The sequence below is a fragment of the Lepus europaeus genome, chromosome 8 (assembly GCF_033115175.1).
Source record: "Lepus europaeus isolate LE1 chromosome 8, mLepTim1.pri, whole genome shotgun sequence".
NCBI classification, from domain to species: domain Eukaryota; kingdom Metazoa; phylum Chordata; class Mammalia; order Lagomorpha; family Leporidae; genus Lepus; species Lepus europaeus.
In genome coordinates, this window is record NC_084834.1 from 29,904,759 (window position 1) to 29,930,381 (window position 25,623).

The 25,623-nt window shown below is 45.5% G+C and overlaps 1 protein-coding gene across 2 annotated transcripts in view; it reads right to left on the reverse strand.

Annotated features, from left to right (window-relative positions):
* ARHGAP10 (Rho GTPase activating protein 10) overlaps positions 1-25,623 on the reverse strand; it is a 357,364-nt gene that overhangs the window by 13,402 nt on the left and 318,339 nt on the right. For both annotated transcript variants that reach the window (XM_062199520.1, XM_062199519.1), the window contains exon 20: positions 13,476-13,635. In XM_062199520.1, the coding sequence (XP_062055504.1) occupies positions 13,476-13,635 (160 nt within the window). The remainder of the gene's footprint in view (positions 1-13,475; positions 13,636-25,623) is intronic.

Below are 25,623 nucleotides of genomic sequence, written 5' to 3' on the forward strand. Positions count from 1 at the left end.
AAACAGCCTTGCAAGACAGAGACTGGGTGTGCTTCTCCAGAGCAAAGAAAAGGCCTTGCCCATTGGAAAACGTGGGCCATCTTAGCCCCGGCGTCCTCTCCTACCACACCCCACATACAGGTGTCAGCTGGCCCAGGTTCCATGACTTAGGGAACTCGTGCAAGAAAACACTGATCCTTTGGCTACTGTCATCATGCTGACTGGCAGAGCTTCCAGCTCTGATGGGCATCCCATGCCTTCTGCCAGCATTCAAGAAGCCGTGGCAGGCTCATTTGGTAGCAAAGAAAACTTTCAGACCCTTCTCAGTCCCTGACAGCCTCATCCTTGGGAGAATTGAGAAAACAGTCACTTTGATCCTTTTTTTTTTTTTTTTTTTTTTTTTTTTTTTGTCCCTGTGGTTCAGAGGGCTGAGAAAGTCATTGGGTCAAAGGTCACAACTGATTGTTGATGTCAGAGCAAAAAGTGCACCGCATACTAGAATGTAATGAGACACAGGGGAGTTGGCACTGTGGGGTAGCAGGTAAAGCTGCCTCCTATGGTGCTGGCATCCCATATGGGCACCGGTTCGAGTCCCGGCTGCTCCACTTCTGATCCAGCTCCCTGATAATGTGCCTGAGAGAGCAGTGGAAGATGGCCCAAATCCATGGGCCCTTACATCTACATGGGAGATCCAGAAAAAGCTCCTGGCTCCTGGCTTCAGCCTGGCCCAGCTGTGACCATTGCAGTCATTTAGAGAGTGAACCACCAGATGGAACATCTCTCTTTTTCTGACTTTCAAATAAATAAATAAACCCCTAAAAAAATACATATTAAAACATTCGAAGTGGGGCCCAGCGCCGTGGCTCACTTGGCTAATCCTCTGCCTGCGGCGCCAGCATCCCATATGGTCTCCAGGTTCTAGTCCCGGTTGCTCCTCTTCCAGTCCAGCTCTCTGCTGTGGCCTGGGAGGGCAGTAGAGGGTGGCCCAAGTCCTTGGGCCCTGCACCCCTTGGGAGACCAGGAGAAGCACCTGGCTCCTGGCTTCGGATCGGCACAGTGCGCTGGACGTAGCGGCCATGTGGGGGGTGAACCAATGGAAGGAAGACCTTTCTCTCTCTCTCTCTCTGTCTGTAACTCTATCTGTCAAATAAATAAAATAAATAAGTAAATAAATAAAACATTCCAAGTGTCTTGCCCTGCCACTTCCCAAATTTAAACTTTGTAAAAGCCTATTTAATTTCTCTCTCCTGCTGCTCCTTTAATGATGGATTTTTGATTAGTAAGGTTGGCAGGAGCATAAACCACAATTCTACTGACCAATTACAAAAGAATTACAAAAAGAACCCAAGTGCCACAAATTTCTTGAAAGCCAAGTTGTGGTTTACAAAAATGAGGGAAGAAATTAGCTCTTCCCCCCCCCCCCCCCCCAAGAGCTCAGAAACCACATTTACCAAACCAGAAATAAAGAGAACTAGCAATATCTGTTCACTGTCATCTCAGCTAAAAGAATTTTCTCTGAAAGCAAGACTTTGAGTGCAGAAGCACCAGCATCTAAACCTTCCTTTGGGTGGGAGGACCTGTTTCCATCACAAAGAAAGGGGACACCCAGAAACAAGGGTGTCTGCCTGAAAACACAGGGAGACTTCGAACTGTTAACACAGTGTTGAAAACACACACGCCGAACATCCGCTTGCCTACAACCCTAAGGCTGAGTGAAGCTTCCCCCATTAGGGTGGGCGGAGGAGGACCTGGGGAAAACGACCGGCTCTGCTACACAAACAGCACTCCTGCTTTGGACAAACAGGCTTGCATTTCAGGGGAAGAGCCCAGAGGTCTTGCAGTGGGGGAAAGGAGGGGGGAAAAAAAACCCCGAAACATGAAATTAGAATGGGAGGCTAGGTATGCATTTTGTGTATGCGTTAGAGTTGGTTTCTATAAAACGAAACAAACCAGCAGTCCATTCAACAAACCAGCTTCTGATTCAAACTGTGACCCGGGCTTGCCCAGCACCAGACTTCACACTCCATGCATATTAAAAACTTTCTGGCAGCTGAAGAGCCCAGAGGATCCAGAAAGGCGGCAGGAGGGTTAGGGTCCTAACTGTTCAAACCCGACACCAGCGGCACTGGTCCCAGGGAACACCGGCACCTAACACGCCTTTCCTGTATGGCACAGAGGGGTAGAGCTGTGGGCAGTGCTGCTGGTGCAAACGCCAGATTCCAGGCTCCTGGAGCACAGAGCATCACTGAAAACTCAAGCAGTATGGCAGGGAGAAAACACAGACCAAGAAGAGAAACGTCTGCTTCTCTGAAGGGACAGACTCCTCCAACTAGCAAGCTATCTGACCATGACTCTAGGATACCATGATCAAATCAGAAGGATTTGATCGTGCAGGGAGGATCCTAAAGCCTCATTTGCAAGGGCCCAGAGTGGAAGCTGACATCTTAGTGAAATGATCTTTCACGCCAGTCTGGGAAACATGCAGCATGTTCTAGAACAGCCGTCCTGGCCAAAGGGCCTCAGAAATGCTGTAGATTTGTACATTATGGGCAAGTGTCTGTTCAAATACATGCCACGGCTGTCCTTACGTGCCAGAGAAGGAGGATGCCACAGCAGGCACACTGGCCGTTTGCCAGAGAGCTGGTCGAGGGGGAACTGAAACAGAGACAATCAAACGCGTGTGACAAAAAACAACCACAGCTCACAGGCACTGGGTGAGGAGGCCCTCGACGACCAGTAGGAAGTCTGGAATGGACTCATTCACACCCGAAGTACTAGGACCCACTTACTCTCCTAGGTAGCCAGTCAAGTAAGCGGGGAATGGCCAACCAGCAGTCACCATGTGGCATGGTGAGTACCAACAGGCCCTCACAGGGAACATGCAGGGAGCACCTAACCACCAGCAGGGCATCCTGGAAGGCTCTCTGGAGGAGGTGGTATCCACCCTGAGCAGATGCTGCTGTTGTCAGTGTCATCATCACCTCCCCACACCCACAGTCCAGCACTGTGCTACACACGGCTCTCAAACACCAATGCACCCTCAACCCTGTCTTGACTAGGTAGCACGAAGCTCATACCCTCAAGTGCTTCTAAGTGGCTGAGCTGGGACAGAATATGAGAAGGGCACAGAGGCACCCAGGGAGCAGGGAACAGCTCCTGGAGGATTTTCATAACAATTCCAAGTGCAGGAAACTCACCACTTTACAGAGACCAGGGCCCTGAAGCCTGCACTGCAGTTTGCAAACTACTTGTCCATCTGCAGTTTCTGAACCTCCCCAGGGGAGCTCCCTTCTCAGTACATAATAGGATGCATCCCACTCACTCTGTAGAGGCCACAGTGAGTGACTGCAGGTGCCTGCCAGGGCTGGTACTCCGCCGGCACTATCAGCCTGCCCTTGACTACCATCTGTAACTGAAACACGGCCCAGTAACTTCAGTTCTCTAGGCTCAGCTTCCTCGGCTCAAGTAGACAAAGTAATTATTAAAAGGCCAAGTCACTGCAGTATTTAAATGACGTAACAGGTGCCAAGCACCTAGCAGTAACTACAGCAGAGCAAACACTCAGCAAATAAAGTCCTCATTACAATTCTGATGTCTGAGCCAGATTTTGCCTCTGGTTTCCATAGTTACATCATCACGCATCATTTTTCTTTTGGAAATGATGGCAACTAAACTACACCAAAGAAGAAAAATTATAAAGGTATTAAGTGGACCTCACTACTTAAAAAAATAAAGTTAAGTGCAATGTGGTGTCTCGGATTGGATCCTGGCACAGAAAGAGACCATTAGTGGAAAAACTGGGGATAGCCACCTAAAGCCTGTCACTTGGTTAACAGCTCTGTGTAATGCTAATTCTATTAAACAAAGGTACCACGTTAACACTAGATGTCAACCCAAAGGCAAGAGGGAACTCTTTGCACCTTTTCTATAAAACTGAAACAATTCCAAAATAAAGATTTTATGTTAGGCAATGAGTTATTTAAAAAAGGGACAATCTCAAGGAGACTTTTTAACCATTGAAACACTAAAGGCCTTTTGAAATCAGGATCACATACTTGAAGGCATCCAAAATCCGTAAGGAAAATTTCGGGTTGATCCATCCAAGAAAAGATGCATGAAAGCAACACTCAGAAACCACCTGCACAACCCATGGAACAACATTCAGTGGCTAAGCACACTTCTCGAAACTGGGTTCTAAAAAACAGGGATCTCACTCAGATCCTGATGATATGTCCACATATCAGAGAGAGGGAGAGACAGGCAGAGACAGAGACTGAGAGAAAGATTGTTCCATCCACTAGTTCACTCCCTAGATGGCCACACTGGCTGGGGCTGGAGCAGGCAGAAGCCAGGAACTAGGAACTCCATCTGGGTCTCCCACATGGGTGGCAGAGTTCTAAGGACTTGGGCCATGTTCTGCTGCTCTCCCAGGCACATTAGCAGGGATCAATCTGGATAGCAGTAGAGCAGCAGGGACTCGATCCAGTGCTCCAATACGGGAAGCAGGTGTCACAAATGGCAACTTGACCCACTGTACCACAACGCCAGCCCCATGAAGCTTATCTTTTATTTCATTCTTGCGGGAATTTTCTGAAGTTCCTCTCACGGATGAAATGGATCAAAGTCAGTAAACTCCCTGTGTCTTTACCAGACACTAGATGCTTTTGGCTGTGCAGGCCATTTGGTCTCTCCAGTAAGCCTGCAACTCCTGCACTGTAGGCCAAAAGTGGCCACAGACAAATCCACTCAGTGTGAGTGACTGTGTTCCAACAGAACTTTACTTACAAAGACAGGTGGGAGTGGTCCATAGTTTGCTCACTCCCGGATTAAACGAATTGGATAAAAATCTATTTGGTGGGAGTAGGGGAGACAGAGACATTGGGAACTGTGAAATACCAGGGCTTGAGAAACCCATGCACCCACCTTCCCCCTCTGCCCTGGGTTTGTGGTCAAAGGCTTCCTTATATGTCTGGAGCCAATCTGCCCATGCCCAGTGCTTTTCAAAAGCAAAAGCTCTCTCCAAAAAATTGTTTAAAATATTTACTTACTTGAAGTGCAGACAAAGGAGAAAGAGATCATCTACCAGCTAGTTCACTCCCTGACATGACTGTAACAGCCAGTGGTGGGCCAGGCCAAAACCAGGAACTAGAACTCCAACCTGGTCTCCCAAGTGAGTGGCAGGGGCCCAATCACTTGGGCCATCTTCTGCCTCCTTTCCAGATACATTAGTAGAGAGCCAGACTAGAAGTGGAGCAGCTGGGACTCCAATCAGCACTCTGATCTGAGATGCCAGCATCACAGTAACTCACATGCCACAACACCCTCCCAGAAGCTCTCTCCTTTTGCTCACAATCACCAATCATGCATGAGTGAGCTGCTCAACCCAGCCAGCCAAGATGTGAAAGCAATAACCTAAAAATCTTGTAGAGAAAAAAAAAAATCATTTGCAGGAGGTATATGGTCAGGGAAGAAGAGGAAGGGCACTGAAGAAACCCCTGGAACTTGCTGAAGGAGGGGACGGCCAGGTCGCACACCCAGACCTCCACCAGTGGGCGCTGAGGCACCCCGTGGACATCCTCTGCTAACAAGAAGGGACCCCACAGACCAGTCAGCAGACATCTTAAAGAGTTCACTCCCAGGAAAAGCATGCTCTTGGTTCTTCTCTAAAGAACCCTTGGAGACTTAAACTTCTGTCCAGTCTTCCACTGGTGACAGTCTTCTTTCCGGGTGACCACTGTGGAATCTGGCAAGAAGGCTGAACTTGAGCTTGCTTGCTGAAAAGATAAGGAACTGTGGCTTCCCTGAAGCAAGCCATGGTGTTCTGGAGGCCAGTGGGCTGCAGTCCTGTAGGCTCAGCTGTGGGACTCAGCCAAGCAGTGGACCAATTTCTTGTGTAGAAACAGCTGCCGCCCAATGTTGAGGGCTGGATAGGCACAACAGAACCAAGCAAGCCCAGAAAGGCACAAAATTACTCTAAGAAAATCCCTCTGGTTACTCATCGAGGTGATTGATGGACTGCTGGTCGTGATAGGTGAGCTACCCACACTGCTCAGAATAATTGACAGAGTTGGCTAGGGTCCTGGGGCTGCCCGTGCCTTGATCATGTGACACCCAGGGTTCTGTTCTCAGAGAGGCTAGGAGAGAAGCCTCCTGGAATAACCCCAGAACCACCAACAACACAAAAACAGGTCAATGTCTAGAGCTCCTCCAATACCAGGAAGGTCATGTCCCTGAGCTATTCAGTGAGAAGATTATGTAACCGATGAACCAGGAAGTTGGAGTCAAGTTAAACGAAGATCAAATGAGGTTCTGTGAGGAAAGGAAAATTCCAGCAGGTGACGACCCAGAGCTCTCAGGAGGGCAGGGTTTTCCAATATTGGTTTCTTGGGGGGCAGATGTGATGAATCCCCTCTTACAGATTTTCTTGCTATTGAGATTTGGTTTGTTTAAATAACTTCTATAAGGTCGCTAAGGTTTTAAGAAGCAGAATGAGGATGCAAAGCCAGGCCTGTGTGTCTCTAAAACCAATGCTTTTGCAGCCCAAGTTGTCTCCCAGCTTAAGCGAGAAAGCTTAAAGGCTGCTGCCTCAATTTGACAGTGAGATGCAACCAATGATTCTCAAACAGCAAATAATGAATTAGAACGATGGCATCAATAAAAAAATCGTGACCCCAACAACAACAACAAATACATACATACACAAGAAGACTTAATTATTTTTAAAAGTCATGAGCAGCAGAAAAGCATTCAGACAGGGGATTTTATTTTTAGAAGGTAAATTTTTCATTATGGGGCTTTACAGTTATATGGACAATCAATATTCCCCCACAGGAAGACAAAAGCCAGCCCGTGAGGACCAGGCTGCGACTTCCAGGTATGCCCCATGTGTTACAGAAAACTGCTAAAACTGTTTTAAATGACTGCTTTGCAGATCTTTAGACAGATTAGTCGTGGCTTATTGTGGTATACTAAGCCCCATAAATCAGAGTTAAGGGGTAATTTGGTACCTTGCAGCAAAATTCATCCACTCGCTGAAAAGCAGTCACGGGACTCAGAGGGCAGTAATTTGAAATGCCAAGTAGCTATCCGTGGGGAACTACTATTTGTCCAATTTAAAGGAAGTGAGTTATTTCCTGGACAGGAATAAAAATGGCACACATAAAGTATAAGGGGTCTTCAAAGTTCATGGGAAATCTGTACTATGAAAAAGCTATGGGGGCTGGCACTGTGGTACAGTGGGCTAAGCTTCCACCTGTGGTGCCAGCATCCCATGGGTGCCGGTTCAAGTCCTGGCTGTTCCTCTTCTGAACCCACTCTCTGCTATGGCCTGGGAAGGTAGTGGAAGATGGCCCAAGTGCTTGGGCCCTTACACCAGCATGGGAGACCTGGAAGAAGCTCCTGGCACCAGGCTTTGGATCGTCTCAGTTCTAGCTATTGTGGCCATTTGGGGAGTGAACCTGCAGAGAGAAGAACCTTCTGTCTCTCCCTCTATCTGTAACTCTACCACTCAGATAAATAAATTTTAAAAAATTTAAAAAGCTATGGAAGGATTTTAAAAAGCTGTTTTGCACCAAAATAAATTTATCTTTTAATTCCATCATCCATGAACTTTCTGAATGACTCTCATATTTAAATGACATGCCTAAGGCTGTGTATGGGAGAAGTGTACGATCTCCCAATTTGAAACAAGAAACACAGAGGCACGTGCTTAAGGTAGCAGTTAAGGTGCCTCTATCCTACACCGGAGTGCTTGGGTTGATTCCTGGCTGCAGCACCCAATTCCAACTCTCTGCCAATTACAGACCCTGGGAGATGGCAGTGATGGCTCCAGTATTTGGTTGGGTTCCTGCCACCCATGCAGAACACCCAGATTGAGTTTCCTGGCTCCTGGCTCTGGCCCAGGACCTAACATCTATCGCTGTAAACATCTGGGGAATGAACCAGTAGGTCTGAGCTCTGTCTCCCTCGGTCTCTTTGCCTCTTAAAAAAAAAAAAAAAAAAAAAAAAAAGTTGTTTTTAAAATAACCAACATCAAGTCCCGGTAGGCAGGAATCTCTGTGGCTCTCAGAGGCTTGGGGCAGATGTGTTAGGAATATCCTAATATTCAGGATAAACAAAGCCAAACCTCTCAGAGGCTGGGAGAGAGGGTACAGTGTTCCTGCTGGCCCACCAGGGTTCAGAGTGACATGCCCCTCAGGTTACCAATATGCAGAGCAAGAATAAGAAGGAGCTACTCTAGGACACTACCATCTTGAACATGGGTTTGTGCAGCAGAGAAGGCAGTGTGGCTCCCCATTTGAAATGTGAAGCAGAAGCACAGACCAATGCCTGGTATTCCTTAAAAGAGATTCTCTTTGGGGGCAGGGCACCTTAAAGAACTGCCTGTCAAAGACCTGGTTCCATCAATTACAACTGAAGAAAAGTTGTTTAGAGAAAACTGTTTTGTTGGAGGGAGAATGACTTTGGAACATTTGAAACTCCTTGACCTATGATGTAATGTCCTCCAAGGAGACTGCGCTAGCAATTCTTCACTGGCAATGAAGTCACCCACCTCCTTACTGAGTGTGCAGGTAAGTTATGGCTCCAGATTGACTGACTGCAAGAAGCAATACCCGCAAGTCATAAACATCCGCAGAGACCCAATTCTGCCGCATTGCTTCCCACCTGTCAGAGGCCACAGCTGACTCTGCCCACTGCCTGTATCAGAACCACAGCTGCTACAGATTGGGTGGCTGAGGTTATGCCATTTCTGTGCACACGAGCTAGAGGGGCCCCATGAGATTCCCATGCATTTGGACTTCGTTCCTCAGGACCCGAGATAAGCCTAGCTTAAGTTTTGGAAACAGAGTCAGTCATGGTGGTTGAAGATCAGACAGCACCAGCCTGGGAGATGGCAGTGATGGCTCCAGTATTTGGTTGGGTTCCTGCCACCCATGCAGAACACCCATATTGAGTTTCCTGGCTCCTAGCTGTGGCCCAGGGCCTAACATCTATCATTGTAAGCACCTAGGAGTGAACCAGTAGATAGGAACACCCTTTTTAGAACACTGAGTTGTATTGACTCCACAGCAACTTTGGTTAAAAGAGATCTTGGGTGGGTGTTTGGTCTCCTGGTTAAGATGCCACTCGGGATGTCCACATCCTATATCAGAATGCCAGGGTTCAAGTCCCAGTTCTGCTCTCCATTCTCTGTCACTAATGTACAACTAGGAGGCAGCAGGTGATGGTTGCAGTAGCTGAGCCCCTGACACCCATGTAGGAGACTCAAGATCGAGTTCTGGGCTCCTGGCTTCAGCCTGGCTGAGCCTCAGCAGATGAGATCTCGATCTCGATCTCTCTCTCTCTCTCCCTCCCTCCCTCTCTGCCTTTTAACTAAATAATGCTTAGGTGGGGGTGATCTCAATCAACATTGACTAGAACCTTCCATATTCAGTGCTGTACAGCTGGTAGGCAGAGCTGAAAGGGGAGAAAAGGAAAACATAAGAAGAGGTACATACACACAGTAAAAGCTGAACTTACAAATGTTAGGAAAACAAAAAAGTGCTGCAAAGTGAAAATGGTGAGATGAATTCCATGGAACTCCAGGAGAAAGCTTTTAATCATCATTTGTGAGGAAGAAGGAAGACAAACTGGAAATCGAATCTAGCAGCCTATGAGACGTTCCATGATATGCAGAAAGAAATGGGCTTTGCATAAGGATTTTTATAAATACATAATTAAAATAGGAAATTAAATATTTATTATTCACCATGAAAACACCATACCAAAAAGTTAGGAGTATAAGATCCAATTCCTATCATTAAAACTTCTTTGATTGACCGGCACTGTGGCGCAGTGGGTTAACGCCCTGGCCTGAAGTGCTGGCATCCCATATGGGCACCGGTTTGAGACCCGGCTGCTCTACTACCAATCCAGCTCTCTGCTGTGGCCTGGGAAAGCAGTAGAAGATGGCCCAAATCCTTGGGCCCCTGTACCCACATAGGATACCCGGAAGAAGCTCCTGACTCCTGGCTTCGGATTAGCACAGATCTGGCCATTGTGGCCAATTGGGGAATGAATCATTGGATGAAAGACCTCTCTCTCTCTCTCTGCTTCTCCTCTCTCTGTGTAACTCTGACTTTCAAATAAATAATAAATCTTTTTAAAAAATCCAATTCCTATCATTAAAACTTCTATGATCAGCCAGTGCTATGGTTAATGCCTGGCCTGCAGTGCCAGCATCCCATATGAGTGCCGGTTCGAGACCTGGCTGCTCCACTTCAGATCCAGCTCTCTGCTATGGCCTGGGAAAGCAGTGGAGGATGGCACAAGTCCTTGGGCCCCTGCACCCCCATGGGAGATCAGGAAGAAGCTCCTGGCTCCTGGCTTCGAATCAACGCAGCTCTGGCCGTTGCGGCCAATTTGGGAGTAAACCAGCAGATGGAACACCTTTCTCTCTCTCTTTCTCTCTCTCTCTCCCTCTCCCTCTCCCTCTCCCTCTCTCTGTGTAACTCTGACTTGCAAATAAATAAGTCTTTTAAAAAAACTTCGGTGGGCCGGCGCTGCGGCTCAATAGGCTAATCCTCCACCTGTGGCACCAGCACACTGGGTTCTAGTCCCGGTCGGGGTGTCGGATTCTGTTCCTGTTGCCCCTCTTCCAATCCAGCTCTCTGCTGTGGCCCGGGAGTGCAGTGGAGGATGGCCCAAGTGCTTGGGCCCTGAACCCCGCATGGGAGACCAGGAGAAGCACCTGGCTCCTGGTTTCGGATCAGCGTGGTCCGCAGTGGCCATTGGAGGGTGAACCAACGGCAAAAAGGAAGACCTTTCTCCCTGCCCCTCTCTCTCTCTCACTGTCCACTCTGCCTGTCCCAAAAGAAAAGAAAAACAAACAAACAAAAAAAATTTCTGTGATCTAGTCTGGGGTAAGGGAAAGATGAGGTAGACTCACAGATGCACATGCACCACAGAAAGATCCAGTAACAGCAGAAGACAAACGAATACTTGAAGGCAACATTTTCTGAATGCCAAAGAATGAGTAGCAGCAGAGAAAGGTATTATTTAAAGACTCCCTGAAGACGAGAAGATACCACGGAAGATTTCCTGGAGGTGAAGGTTAAATCAGACCCTGAAAATGGGTCAGGACTGTCTTGAGCAAAAAAGTAGCAGAGCTATTTGCAGGCAGAGGGAATGAGAGTATGCACACACAGTAGGGCTCCCGGAAGGACAGCAAACACACCACCCCAGAACAGTGTTTAGGCAGCAAAATCACTCCCCTAATCTGAGTGTGCAGGTAAGTAACAGCTGTTGATGATCAACACGTACCCAGAACTACGCGGGGAAGGGAAGGATCTTTTTGCAACAGGGATCTTGCCAATCACCTGGGAAGCTCTGAGAAGTGCCAACGTCCAGGCTCCTTCTTGGGTCTACTTAATCCTAAACTCAGGTGAGGCCCCATATGGGGGTTTAGAGAAGACCTAGAGATGATTCACACACACACACACACACACATGCACACACACGCACACACACGCACGCACAAGAATCAGAGACGTATTTCATCCATTGCATGGGTTAAGATGTCACATTCTGGAAGTAGGAGAAAGTCCACATTACAACAAAAATTCTTCCAGGCTTGTTTCAACTACTTTCCACATCTTCCCTCCCTTTTGGGCCTCTCAAGGTTAGAGTGCTTTTCATGACATTTTAAAATGTGTATGAATAGGAAGCTGGAGAATTCACTCCTCATTTGATTTATGACCAAAAATATCAAGCACTTCTTGTTTCAGGCCTGAACGTGTTGTGAATTGAACACCAGCTATAGCCTGGCTCATAATGTCACTTTCCATGAGAGCCACTATGGAAGAAAGATGACTGACTCAATTGTTCTCTGTGGACTGGGGCATTATCCCAGGCAGTGCCTCCTTTGTAAAACCCCAAGTACAGTTTTGATGGCCCCATAGCAACGTCGGTTAAAAGAGACTTTGGGGGGGCAGGTGTTTGGCCCAGCAGTTACGATGATGGCTAAAATGCCTTTGTCCCATTTCACAGCACCTGGGTTCAATATCCACATTCAGCTCCTGACTCCAGCTTAATCTTGACCCACTATATACAGACCCTCTGGTTGCACAGCCTAAGCCATGGTACAACCTCTGGCCCTCAGGGGAACTTGGGAAAGGAAGCCACCTGCTCACCAATGTAGACCCTGGGAGGCAGCAATGATGGCTCAAGTGGTTGGGTCTCTGCCACCCACATGCGTATCTGAGTTACATGTAATTTAAATCCATAATCCAGAATCTTCAGTGTATTAAATAAACATGAAATATCTTCAAAAAATTCATGGAAAATGAATATTACAGAGGAAAAATGATTATGTTTTAATTATGTTTTTTTCCATGAACTTTCTGAAGTACCCACATATGATCATCTTAGAGGAAAAAAATCTCATCTGGAGAATGTGTTTCCATACATGGAGTTTCACTCTGATTTTTGATTAGCTTTTTAAAGTCTTCAGGTCACCCCAAAATTTTTGCATGCCAATTTTCTCCCAGCCACTCTTAATACTTCATAAGTTCATAATGATTTCATGTGAATCCAGCCGTAACTATAAAAAGCCAAGTAATATGAGGAACACTTTCCAATCCATTTAAAGTCCCAAGAATGCCCAGCTAGGGTCAGATGACATCATTATCTATAATTTATTTTCAGCAACTCTGATTTAAAAAAAAATTTATTACCCTCTGGGTAAATTATAAATGTATTTCTGGATGTAATTTGATTGACTAATCAAGTAATGCCTTGTAATTAACAGTGAAGTTGTTTTTCTCTCTCCTCTGAGCATTTGTTTGAAATTCAATGCCCTTCTCAGGCCCCACGCCACCCCTTCCACATTTACTCCGCAGTCTCACTAAGCACAGCAAGACAAATCCTTAGGTAGTCGCAGCCAGTCCAAGGCACTGGGAGTGTATCAGAATTAGCTGTCCTAATATACCTGAGCTGACCTGCACATGCCTGGCATGAAGCCAAACTGAGAAGATAAAATGGGTCCATCACCCATCAAGCATGCACTATGCAGGAAGCTCCAGAGTAAAACAGAGCAGCATGCTAGCATAACACTGCCCAAGATTTATACAACCCAAATACCACTCTGCAGACAGTTCCTAGATCTGACCATCACATCCAGTGTACGTGTTCTCAAGTCTCCAAAAGCGTGCAGAACCAGGGAGAGAACACCCGCAGTGAGACGTAACACACTTCCTCTGCACAGCCCACCACGGCTGCAGAGTGGACTCAGCATGGAGCTGAGGTAGCATCCACTCACCCCTTCCACACTGGGCACACAGAGACGCCATTCAAGAGAGGCTCTGCCTATGAATCCTTGTCCCTAGGGCACCTCCGCTGGTTGGAGAGCAAGGGTCCCCACATCTAAGGGCTCCAGTGCCTGCTGCCCATGTCCACTTCAAAATGACCACAGGCAAGAGCCTCCTTCTCTCGCACCAGACAGAAGCAGGGTTACTTACGTAGGGGGTGCCCAGTCCGCACAGCTCCCTCCATCTGCCAGGAGGTGGTTTTTGTCTGGTGTAGGAGGCCCAGGCACAGCTGCCGAGGTGGGAGATGGGGAGGAAAGCGAGTCCACAGTGCCGGTAGGGGTCTCGTCCTTAGGAGGGTTAGGACTGTCACCTACGGGGGAAAGCAGCAAATGTCAAACAAGTACTCAGAGAAGAAAAAAAAAAAAAAAAAAAAAAAGCAAGCCTCCACTCATCATTATGTGGAGCTATACTTGATTAGTCAATCCTTTTATATTCAAAATTACATTTACAATTCAGCCTGAGAGTATTTGGGTGTCCTGTCTTTAAAAGTTTGATTTAAAAAACAACAACAACAACAAAAACCAAAGATGCTTAAAATAAACCATAGATACTATGTTTTCCCCACAAAGAAATATAATGATAAAAATCAGATCAAATGGAAGGCAAAGTCTTAATGGTAGCAACAATGACCTTCTAATTTATGAGGGGCCCAAGTATGAACCAATGAGAGCATCAAGAGCAGCTCAGAGCAGGGACCAACCTCTCAATTTCCAGTCCCTGCTGGGTTTTAATTTTTTCTTTAAGATTTTATTTATTTATTTGTGTGTAGAGTTAAAGACAGTGAGAGGGAGGGTCAGAGAGAAAGGTCTTCCATCCGCTGGTTCACTCCCCAAATGGCCACAACGGCTGGAGCTGCGCTGATCCAAAGCCAGGAGCCAGGTGCTTCTTCCTGGTCTCCCACGTGGGTGCAGGGGCCCAAGCACTTGGGCCATCCTCCACTGCTTTCCCAGGCCACAGCAGAGAGCTGGATTCGAAGAGGGGCAGCCAGGGCTAGAACCGGCACCCATATGGGATGCCGGCACTGCAGGCAGAGAATTAATCTACTGTACCATGGAGCTGGTCCCCTCTGCTGGTTCTTTAAGCCCTCCTCACTCACCACAGAATGCACAATCGGCTAAAGAAACATGAAACGGACCCTGTCTTCTAAGCTGGCATCCTGGAATTACAATTTCTTTCTCTTTCTTTCAAAGATTTATTTTATTTGAGTCAGAGAGAGAGAGAGAGAGAGAGAGAGAGAGAGAGAGAGAGATCGTCCATCTGCTGGTTCACTCCCCAAACAGCTGCAACAGCCAGGGCTGAGGTAAGTGGAAACCAGGAGCCTGGAACTCCATCAGGGTCTCCCACATGTGTGGCAGGGTCCCAGAGTCTTGGGCCATGTTCTGCTGCTTTCTCAGGTGTATTAGCAGGGAGCTGCACTGGAAGTGGAGCAGCCAAGACTCAAACCAGCACCCATATGGAACGCCGGTGTCACAGATGGTAGATTAACCCACTGTGCCACAGTGCCAGCTCCTGGAATCACAATTTCTAACAATACAACTTAGCAAAACCCTAACCAAAGAAAACCTTCATGTTCCACGTGAACATTAGGGAGGAAGTTATATGAGAGGCCCTTACAGGGACTGTAGACAATGAATTCAAACCAGAATGAAAAGGCATTTCCTAAACAAGCTGCGTGATGTGTGCATTCACAGAGGACAATGATATGTTTAGTATTTGTACACATTACAGGCTCATGCAGAAAACAAGGAAGGCTGCTGAGAGAGCTCACAAGAGCAACTGTTTCCCCAACCTGTCCTCTTGCTTTCATGGTACTCCCAGTCACCATAAAATGCACCTGAACTGCACCCATCAGTGCTTGGTCTTTAGCCAAACCCATGGTGCCCATTAAATATTAACTCCTCCAACGTGCCTTGCAGGGGCAGGCCTTGATTTTACAGGTGATGGGTCACAACAGCTGGTCAAAAACCTGCCACAGGTGCAAAGGGGAACACAACAGAGAGGTCCACAACCCCAGCCACCAACAGCTTCTGGCTGATTGAACCTTCCTGTGCCCTCGGCTACAAACAGAATACACGTGAACACACCGGGAACGGCAAAGAACTTCCTCTCAGAAGACCATCTCAGATGGGTTTCAGTTCTCCTAAAAATGAAGAACAAGACAAAGTCCAGGCTCAGACTGAGCAGGATCCTGAGATGCCAACCTCGAAAAGTCACTGTAAAAACAGCTCTTCTGTATTCTAGACTCAGTTCACAATGGGAAATGGGGATCTAGAGAAGCTGGAATCTAGGAAGCAGGAGTTGGAGATGGAGGTGATGGCTCAGAGAAGGAATTGCTTATGGGTGCATCCAGGGGGAAACACCGGGATGGCTCTGTGTGCAAGCTTCGGGTGCAGAAGGGGTTTCTGAGTTCTTTCTTTCAAGTGCACTGCAGGGAAGTGAGGGGGACCTGGTGGAGCAAGAGAGAAACCCCACCCCCCTATAGGCAGGTCTCCTCCCTGGGCTGAGCGGCCCTGTGAGCCTCGTGCCATCCGGGTCCACAGATGCACGGCCTGGGATAGTGGATGGCTGCTCCTGAAGTGAAGTCACTTTTTCCACAGCCCTTCGCCACAAAAGCCTGTAGCTAATTGGAGAAACTCAGCCCCAATACAAGGGCCAATTTCCAGGCAAATGAACCAAAACCCACTGTTAGACCATGGCTATGATTTTCTTTTGATTTATTTTCATTCTGGGACACAGTCCACATTGGAACAAAGGCTGCTTCTTCCCTTGCGCCTGGAAAGCTCAACTCCATCCACTTCTTTTCTGCAAAAGAACCCGAGAGCGGGCATGGAGATGCTGCGGCTCTGCCTTTCCCAGGCCCCTTGCAGGGTCCCTCGGTCCTCCTGAACAAGACTCCCTTCACAGGCAGGGGGGTCCCCCATGGGATCCCAGCAAGGAGCCTGAGAGAGCAGACCCTGCGCAGCGACCTGCAGGACAGCTGCCAACCCAGGGCTTGGCCTAAAAGCAGCAAGACGCTGTCTACGTTGAAGCAGAGCAGTGAGTCAGATGCCAGCCCGTCTTGGCTGTAAGAGCCTAGATCCCAGGCCTCAGTTTCTCAGGGTGGTCCTCCCTGACTACAAGGCAGGGTATGTATGACAGGGCAAAAGCAGTGACTTAAAAGTCTGGGCCCAGCCTACTCCCTGACTCATTCCAAGCAGGAGAAACCCATCAATGAGAAGCACTGGAGACCAAGGGTCTAAAGTTACCTTTCAAAGCTGCCTACAATGTTGTCACAACCAGGTACAGCTCATTTTCGCCACCACTAATCCTCCTCCCAAGCAGACCGACATAGCACCAACTGTCATTCAACATATTAAATCACATTCTATTAAGAGAATTCACTCATCTTGCCTGCCAAACTGCGGCAATCTGAACCCTCAAGCGAAAAGAACACCAGCAGAAGGGAATATGTTTACACAGAGTGACCCAACGAAAAGGTGTCTCCTCTGACTTCCCAGCTAAGCAAGGTTCAGGAATGAGCACGTCTACCCGACAGGATCACTGAATTCAACCAACAGCAATGACCATCGCCATGGTGTGCATATGCATTAAGTATTTATAGCCATGTCTGAAACTTCAGCTCACCCAAAGTCAAATTACCACGTTGGAACTGGCATAAACACAAAACATTTTAAAATTGCCCTAGGTTCAATGATGTTGGGAATAAAGATTGTGAATCCTATGAAATTCATTTGCAATTGAGAATTAAAGTCACTCATTTCCCCTCATCCTTTCTTTTGTGTGGGCTCACCACTTCCCTCAGGTGTTAGCCTTTACTGGGCATCTACCAACAGATAAAAGGCTGTTGTGGTAGGTGAACACGGTGGCAGTGCACTTCCAATACAGAGAGGTTCCAAGATGGGAAACCTATCAGAAAATAAAGTGCCATGGGGTTGGGTTAAGCCTCCGCCTATGATGCTGGCATCCCATATGGACACCGTTTCTAAGTCCAGGACGCTCCACTTCCAATCCAGCTCTCTACTAATGCACCTGGAAAAGCAACAAGTGTTTGGGCCCCTGCCATTCACATGGGAGACCCAGACAAAGTCCCAAGCTCCTGGCTTTGGCTTGGCCAAGCCCCAGGAGTCATACAGTCTTTTGGGGGAGTGAATCAGCAGATGGAAGATTCTCTCTCTCTCACCCACACACCCACACACACTCTACCTTTCAAATAAACAAATCTTTTTTTAAAAAAAAAGAAAATAAACTACCGTTGTCTCAAAGCTTTACCCTAACCTGTTCCATGAAGCAACCGGCCAAACCACCCTTCCTGCCTCTGCTCTCTCTTCTCCCCACTCTAAGTAGAATTAATTTTGCACCGCACAGTCATACAACATTGTCCCAATGCAATTCAGTTCCTTAATTCATTACAGATTTTCTAAGTGTAACGACCGTGTCTCAATCTTGGTAACCCTCAAGGGGCACACTGCAGGGTCAGGACATCGGTGTCTTCAGGCAAGACTGTGGGTTCCTCGCCACAAAATTAGCAAGAATATGGAAAGCCACTGCTTCTAGAAATGAAGAAGGAACAAAAAATATATACAAACCTCCAGATATTCAGCCCAACTCTGCAAACAGCTTCCAGTGCTCACCCTCTCCCATCCCCACTTTCTAAGCCACAAGCACCTCTAACCCTCTTTGACTCACTCAACTGGTATTTCCTGAGCTTCCACAGGCACATCACTGACACTAAGTCACAGAGGTGAACACGCAGTCCCTGACCTGAAGGGGCTCGCAGTATGATACAGAAACAGGTGCACACACAGCATAAGGTGGTATTTGATGATTGTATCAAGTAGCTCTGAGAGGCAGAAAAAGCAGGTGTGAAAGACGTGCAGGAGTCAGGAAACAAGAATAGGAAGACAAGATAGCCAGCCTTTCAAGGAAAGAACCCCTGGCAGAGACAATACCAGACTAGAAACAGAGCCACAGGTAACTGGATTTGGCTGGAGGACAGGGTTGAAGGCACAAAGCAGGTGTCTCATGTAGGGTAAAGAGTAGTGCATGTAACACTGAGGCATATTCTGCAGGCATAAGGAGGTTACCGCAGGGATTAAACAGCTGGGTAATTCTATCCAGACAACGGAGTCAACACAGATTCGGATATTACAGTCATTAAAACAGTGAATAATGGTGAAGCGTGAGAAAGAAACTTAAGCTGACTCTCAAGCTCCCATCCAGAGTGGACAGAAAGGCAAAGGCATGTAAGAAGACATGGCTTCCACAACAGCTACTGGGTTTCACTACTTGGTTTGATTTTTGAAGTCTGGGCAAGTAAACAAGTGCTTTATTTTCATGACAGGTGAAAACGATCTTCACAGGTTGCAAAAAAATTCGAGCAAGAAGAAACAAAAGTTTGATCACCTCACCATATATAAGAATACAGAGTACAGATATATCCTTAATTTGAATCCACTTTGATGAGCTTTTAGGCTAAACGTTTTTTGTTGTTGTTCTGATGTTGCCAAGCTATTCTTGGGTATTTCATTTAAACTGAACTTCCTTTGCATTGCTGGAAGGAACAAAGCTTTGAGTTTCCTTTCCATCTCATTTCTTCTTCCTCTTCCTCTTAAATATATTTCCTAACAGTTAAGAAGCCAAAGATGGTTGCCTTGGACCCGCCTCCCTGCTGTTCTTCCCCTCAGCCTACACTGTGTGGCAGGGGAAACCACAGACAGCCAACCCGTCCCCATAGCAGCAAGATCATCCCCTGCTCCACCGTTCTGAAACATCTGGCTTACGCATTTGCAGAGTACGGAAGAAAAGGAGAAGAGGCAAGAAAAAGGCTTGGAAAGAAAAGGTCTAATGTGCTAGCTGGACTGCCTTCCAGCAAGTTTCAAAGTGACTGGGTTGGCTGTCTGGAAGAGAGCTGCAGGCTGCTACTGCCGGCTCCCTGGGTACACACATGCACTTCCTGTCAGAGAAGTCTTAAATGCTGCTCATGATCAAACACTTAACCACTAGGATCAAAGCAAGCTTTACTGAGAGCAAAGGAGCTGCACTTCCACCAGCACAGTCATGAGCCTATGTAAAGTCCACTCAGGAAATTTCCAGTCAAGCTGGCAATGCTATTTTAAGTGGAAACCCTCTCCTCCTCCCACAAATGCCCAACAACAATGACCAGAGCTGATAAAATAACATTTGACAACTAAGTAAGTATAACTGCACTCAAACAGTCTGTGGAACAGAAACAGAAACACACAGAAGCCAGTAGGAACACAAGGCAGAGGCCAAGGAGTCTAAGATCAGTGGAAACCTACAGAACCAGCCAGATACCTAAATCCTGGAGGGTTCCCAGGCCTGGGGCAGGGGGCTGAACCAGGCTGTCCATGTGCCTAAGAGAGCCTCTCCACATTAAACAGAGCAAAAAAATCTATGACCAATATCCCACTCACCAGGTGCACTAGAAATAGTGACCTACTCCACAAAATTAAAGCAACTTCTAATGCTCCGGTCTAAAGGACTTGAGTGCTAAAGAGAAGGATAAGGAAAGTTCTGCACTGAGCCGGCGCCGCAGCTCAATAGGCTAATCCTCCACCTGCAGTGCCAGCACACTGGGTTCTAGTCCCATTCGGGGTGCCGGATTCTGCCCGGATGCCAGCTCTCTGCTATGGCCCGGGAGTGCAGTGGAGGATGGCCCAAATCCTTAGGCCCTGCACCTGCATGGGAGACCAGGAGAAGCACCTGGCTCCTGGCTTCGGATCAGCGCGATGCGCCGGTGTGCGAGGGTGAACCAATGGCAAAAAGGAAGACCTTTCTCTCTGTCTCTCTCTCTCTCTCACTATCCACTCTGCCTGTCAAAAAAAAAAAAAGACACATTACTGCATCCCCTGACAACATCCAGTGCAGGAGTGGGCCTTTACAGAGTGTGGTTCGCATGTGGGTTAGGACACCTGCATCCCAGACCAGAGTGCCTGGGTTCAATACCCAGCTCCAACTCCTGACTCCACCTCCCCTCTTGCTGATGAAGATCCTGGGAGGCAGTGGGGATGACTTGAGTAATCTGGTTCTGCCACCTGTACAGGAGACTTGAACTGGAACCTGGGCTCACAGGTTCAGCCCCCACCCAGACCCAGCTGTTGTTGAATGAACAGCTGTTGTGAATTTGGGGAGTGAACCAGCAGATGGGAGCTCTCATTCTGTCTACCTTTAAAGATAATACATCCATATATATAAGATGTACATAAGCATAGAAATATGTATATATATATAATGTATATAAATATATAGGTATACAAATATATACATATACATATGCATTTATATATACTATGAAGGGAAAAAAAAGCATTCAGATAGAACAGACCACATAAAAAGGAAAAAGACCCAGAAACACATTGGGCTTCTCAACAGCAACACTAAGTGTAGAATACACTGAATTAATTTGTTTTTAAATATTAAAGGAGAGAGCAGCATATTCAAATCACCATTCAAATGTGAAGGAATAACAAAAATATCAGACATAAAATCCCCAAGGTCTGCCATCCAAAGAACTACGCTGACAATACTCTTAGAGATAGTCCTCCAGTACTTAAATAAAAGCAGTAGCACGGCATGTCCAGCTAACTTGGTATGTGTACTGTTGGCTTAAATAAGAACATACAGGACAAAAGGAAAAAAATTAATCAAGATAATCCAGAATCAAAACTCTAGAAAATACCAATATGAAAATAAAGGAGAAGACCAGGGAAAGTTGAGTTTATTAAATTATTTGTCTTATTGGGGCTTGAGGAGAAAACATAATTAAGTTGAAGAACCAGCAGGTAAGTAAGACTCTAAGACTTGAAATGAAGTAAACATTTTAGAAACAAAAAACAGAATATGTATTCTTGGGAACAAAAGAAGACAGCCTTTTTTGAAGAGGAAGGAGAAAAAATGGGAAAAGTATCAAAATTCATTAAATGAATAATACAAGAAGGCAGAAGTCCTGACATGATGGTAATCATAACACATTGTAAAATGGATTAAGTTTACCAATTAAAAGACAATGACTCCCCAGAGGTATTTTTAAATCCAGTAATATGTTGGCTACAAAAGACACAGAAAAGTTGAGAAATAAAAGAATAAATGATGGATATACTAGGTAAATATAAAGCAAAACAAAGATAATTAATTATCCTAATAAATTATATGAGGATCATTTTTTCTTTTCAACTTTTATTCAATAAACTTCCAAAGTACAACTTTTGAATTATAGCAGCTTTTCCCCCCATAACCTCCCTCCCACCCACAACCATGCCATTTCCCACTCCCTCTCCTATTCCATTCTTCATCAAGATTCATTTTCAATTATCTTTATATACAGAAGATCAACTTAGTATATACTCAGTAAAGATTTCAACAGACTGCACCCACACAGATACACAAAGTATAGAGCACTGTTTGAGTAGTAGTTTCACCATTAATTCATATGAGGATCATTTTATACTAACAAAAGGACAAGACAATTGAACAAGCACCTAAGTATCTAATGAATAGCAGAGAGAGAGAGAGAACACAAATACCCATCAGCTAGTTCATTCCCCAAATGCCCAAAATGTCATTGGGTGGCAGGAACCCAAACCCAAACTCTTTTTTTTTTTTTTAAAGATTTATTTTATTTATTTGAAAGAGTTACACAGAGAGAGAAGGACAGGCAGAGAGAGAGAGAAATCTTCCATTCCTCTGGTTCACTCCCCAAATGACCGCAATGGCCAGAGCTGAGCTGATCCAAAGCCAGGAGCTAGGAGCTTCCTCCTGGTCTCCCATGTAGGTGCAGCGGCCCAAGGAGTTGGGCCATCTTTTCTACTGCTTTCCCAGGCCATAGCAGAGAGCTGGATCACAAGAGGAGCAAGCTGGGACTCAAACCGCAGCCCATATGGGATGCTGGTGCTGCAGGCTGGGGCTTTCACCTACTGCGGCACAGTGCCGGCCCTAGGAACCCAAACTCTGGAACCATCCACACTGCCTCCCAGGGTCTGTATTAGCAGGAAGCTACAGTCAGGAGTCAAAGTCAGGAATCAAACCCAGGTCTGTGACATGAGACCCAAGCATCTTAAGCAGGCTAAATGTCTAAACCCAAGAACATATATTTTTTAAGGAATGCCATAAAATGTTTAAAAATTCCAAAGCCATGGGGCCAGCATTGTGACATAGCAGGTTAAGCTGCAACTCCTGCATCTCACATGGGTGCCACTTCGTGTCTTGGCTGTTCCATTTCTGATCCAGCTCCCTGCTTCTTCATGGTCTGGGAAAACAGCAGAAGATGGCCTGCATCCATGTGGGAGACCCAAGTGAAGTGCCTGGCTCAACCCTGGCCATTGCAACCACTTGGGGAGTGACCCAGCAGATGGAAGATATCTCATTCTCTCTCTCCCTCTCTCCCTCCCTCCCTCCCTCCCTCTCTCTCTCTCTCTCTCCCCCAAATAAATAAATCCTTAAAAAATTTAAAAACATGAATATATGCAAATTTTCAGATCAAAACCTCAGAATAATTACTAGTCAATGAACAAAAGAATGCTTTATGTTTTCCATATATTAATAAGCCAAGTATGATTACAAAGAAAATTCTAATAAAAAACTGAGAAATAGAACAATGATTTAAAAAATTTCATATCATAATTTGTCAGACAGCAAAAAATACACAAAAGAGAACTGAATGACTTTAAAATATCAAGCAACAAAAATGTCCAGAATACTTTCATGCCAAATTCAAACAATTTTCCTAAATATTGATTGCCAAAGAATAGTCATCACAAGTGCTAAAATATTCAAATGAAATTTCAATGTGCAGTCTGAATGAACTTAGAATTTACTGAAATACACTTGATATCTTTTATTTATTTTCATGTACTCACTCAACAAAGATTAACTCTTATACTGTAATTACTACACACAAGCTATATACCCCATACAGTGAAAAGCTAATACTCTCACCTATTAGTTTAATTATTCACAATTACTGGTATGTAATAGTTTCTAGGATTAAAAAAAAAACACCTCCAAGATCACTGTGGCCTTCAAAGAGAAAATGTAATCTTACATATTGAAATTCACTCTAAAAGCAGTGAAATAAATCCCAAGGCTAAGTAACATCTATTTTACTTTTGAGGATGGGTTTAACCAAAATTCGGGGTACTCTTTCAACAGAAGAGGACAAGCAAAGCTATTGGGACCAATGTCTACCACGTGTGCCTCTCCCGGGAGCCTGGATTTGTCTGTTACCCTGCATCTCTGTCTTTTACAAAGGCTGCTCAGTGGGTACCAAGTTACACTCGGATACCAGCAATAAGTTCTGGTGTTCTGCACAGTGGGGCAACTTCAGATAAGGATAACGCACTGTGTATTTCAAAATAGCCAAAAGAAAGGATATTTAATGTTTTCACCACAAAGAAATGACAAACGTTTAAGGAGAAAGATATGCTTTTTCCAATTTAAATATTGCACAATGTATACATGGATCAAAACAAAAATTGGTATTCCACACATATGTACAATTTTATGTGTCAATTATAATTTTTTTTTTTTTTACATAGGGCTACCCAATCACAACATATCATTCCCTGCTTAGAATGGTTCAGCTTCTTAGACCAATAGATGTATCTGTGACAGTGATGTTGTCACCAAGGAGGCATAAAGACCAAGAATTAGGGAAGTTATGGGAGGGGGGAAGCCACCGTAACCCATAAGCTGTACTTTGGAAATTTATATTCATTAAATAAAAGTTTAATAAATGAAAAAAATAAAAATAAAAAAATAAAGACCAAGAATTTAGGCTCCGTTTGCAAATCTGAAGAGGCCTCAGGAGGTGGAGAGGAGAGAAGGGAAATCCTGGAAGAAGCACTTCTCCAGTAGAAGCCACAGTGGCAGAAAGAACAACAGCTCTGGCACTGAGTCACTGGAAAGAGACTCAAACCGGAGACTCTCACTACAAGAGCTGCTGGTTTCTGCTGACTTACCTAAGTCTGTTGAAAGCACAAGCTTTGAACAAAGCAGGAGAGAGGCATGCCCTACTTTCCACCAGGTGGCAGGTATTATGACCACAATAACATCTTCTAACCACAACAGCCTTTCGTCCCAATGCTACCCAGCGGAGTGGGGGCACTGAAAAGGAGAACGGTGCCCTGCGACAGGAACAGATCCAAACACATTCATACACATTCCAACATAATTCCAGCTTTACTAAAACAAAGTCTCCATGGCTATAGTTTATCACATCAAAAAAAAAAAAAAAAAGAAAAGAAAAGAAAAGAAAACTGTGCCTTGGAGCAGGTGTTTCGTATAGCATTTAAGATGCCACTTGGGACACCCGCAACCCCTATAAGAGTGCCTGACATGAGTCCACTTTGATCCATACTCCAGCTTTCTGGTAATGAGAACCCTGGGTGGCAGCAGGTGGTGGCCAGGTAGTTAGTTCCCTGCCCTCCACATAGGAGACCTGGATTGAGTTCCTGTTGTGAGTTGCAGCCTGACCTGACCCCAGCTGTTGCCAGCATTTGGGGAATAAACCAGTAGATGGAAGATCTCGATATCTCACTCCACCTCACTCTCAACAAAATAAAATAATCTTTTGAAATAGTGCCTAGTGCTGCAATGATCAATGTAAAGCAGACTAAACCAAAATGTATTTTCCCCTCTCCAAGCTATCTTAACATAAAATAAAATGAAACCTAATATAAATAAAAAGAGCCTACTATAAATAAAGTGAAATCTGTCTAGGAGTTGGTGAGAAGCTCTGGCCAACACAATAGATGGGATGGGAAGCAACAACCAAATTTTAAGACTAACAGAAATCAAAGGAAAAAGCACCACCCACTCTCAGTGATCCAGTGTGTAAAAGGAATAGGGTGCCCCAAACACTGCTGTAACCTAAAATGTGGTTAATATGGACCAAAGTTTACTACTTGACTCGTAAGAAATGAAACATCAAAGAAGTGTCATATTAGGTCACAAAACAGCCCTTCTGGTATGAAATTCTGCTTTTAACCAGGACATCCTAGGATGCTTTAGTTGTCTATAAGCCCAATCCATCCTCCCTAAATCTTAGAAGCACAAGGGTACTTCAAAAAGTTCTCGGAAAATGGAATTAAAAGATAAATTTACTTTGGAGCAAAATAATTTTGGAATCCATGCACAGGTTTTTTTCACAATACATATTTGTCATGAGCCTTTGACAGATCTCTTAAATGTATGGATTTCAGAACTTTTTCTCATCAAAATAATCTTTTTTTTTTTTTTTGACAGGCAGAGTGGACAGTGAGAGAGAGAGAGAGACAGAGAG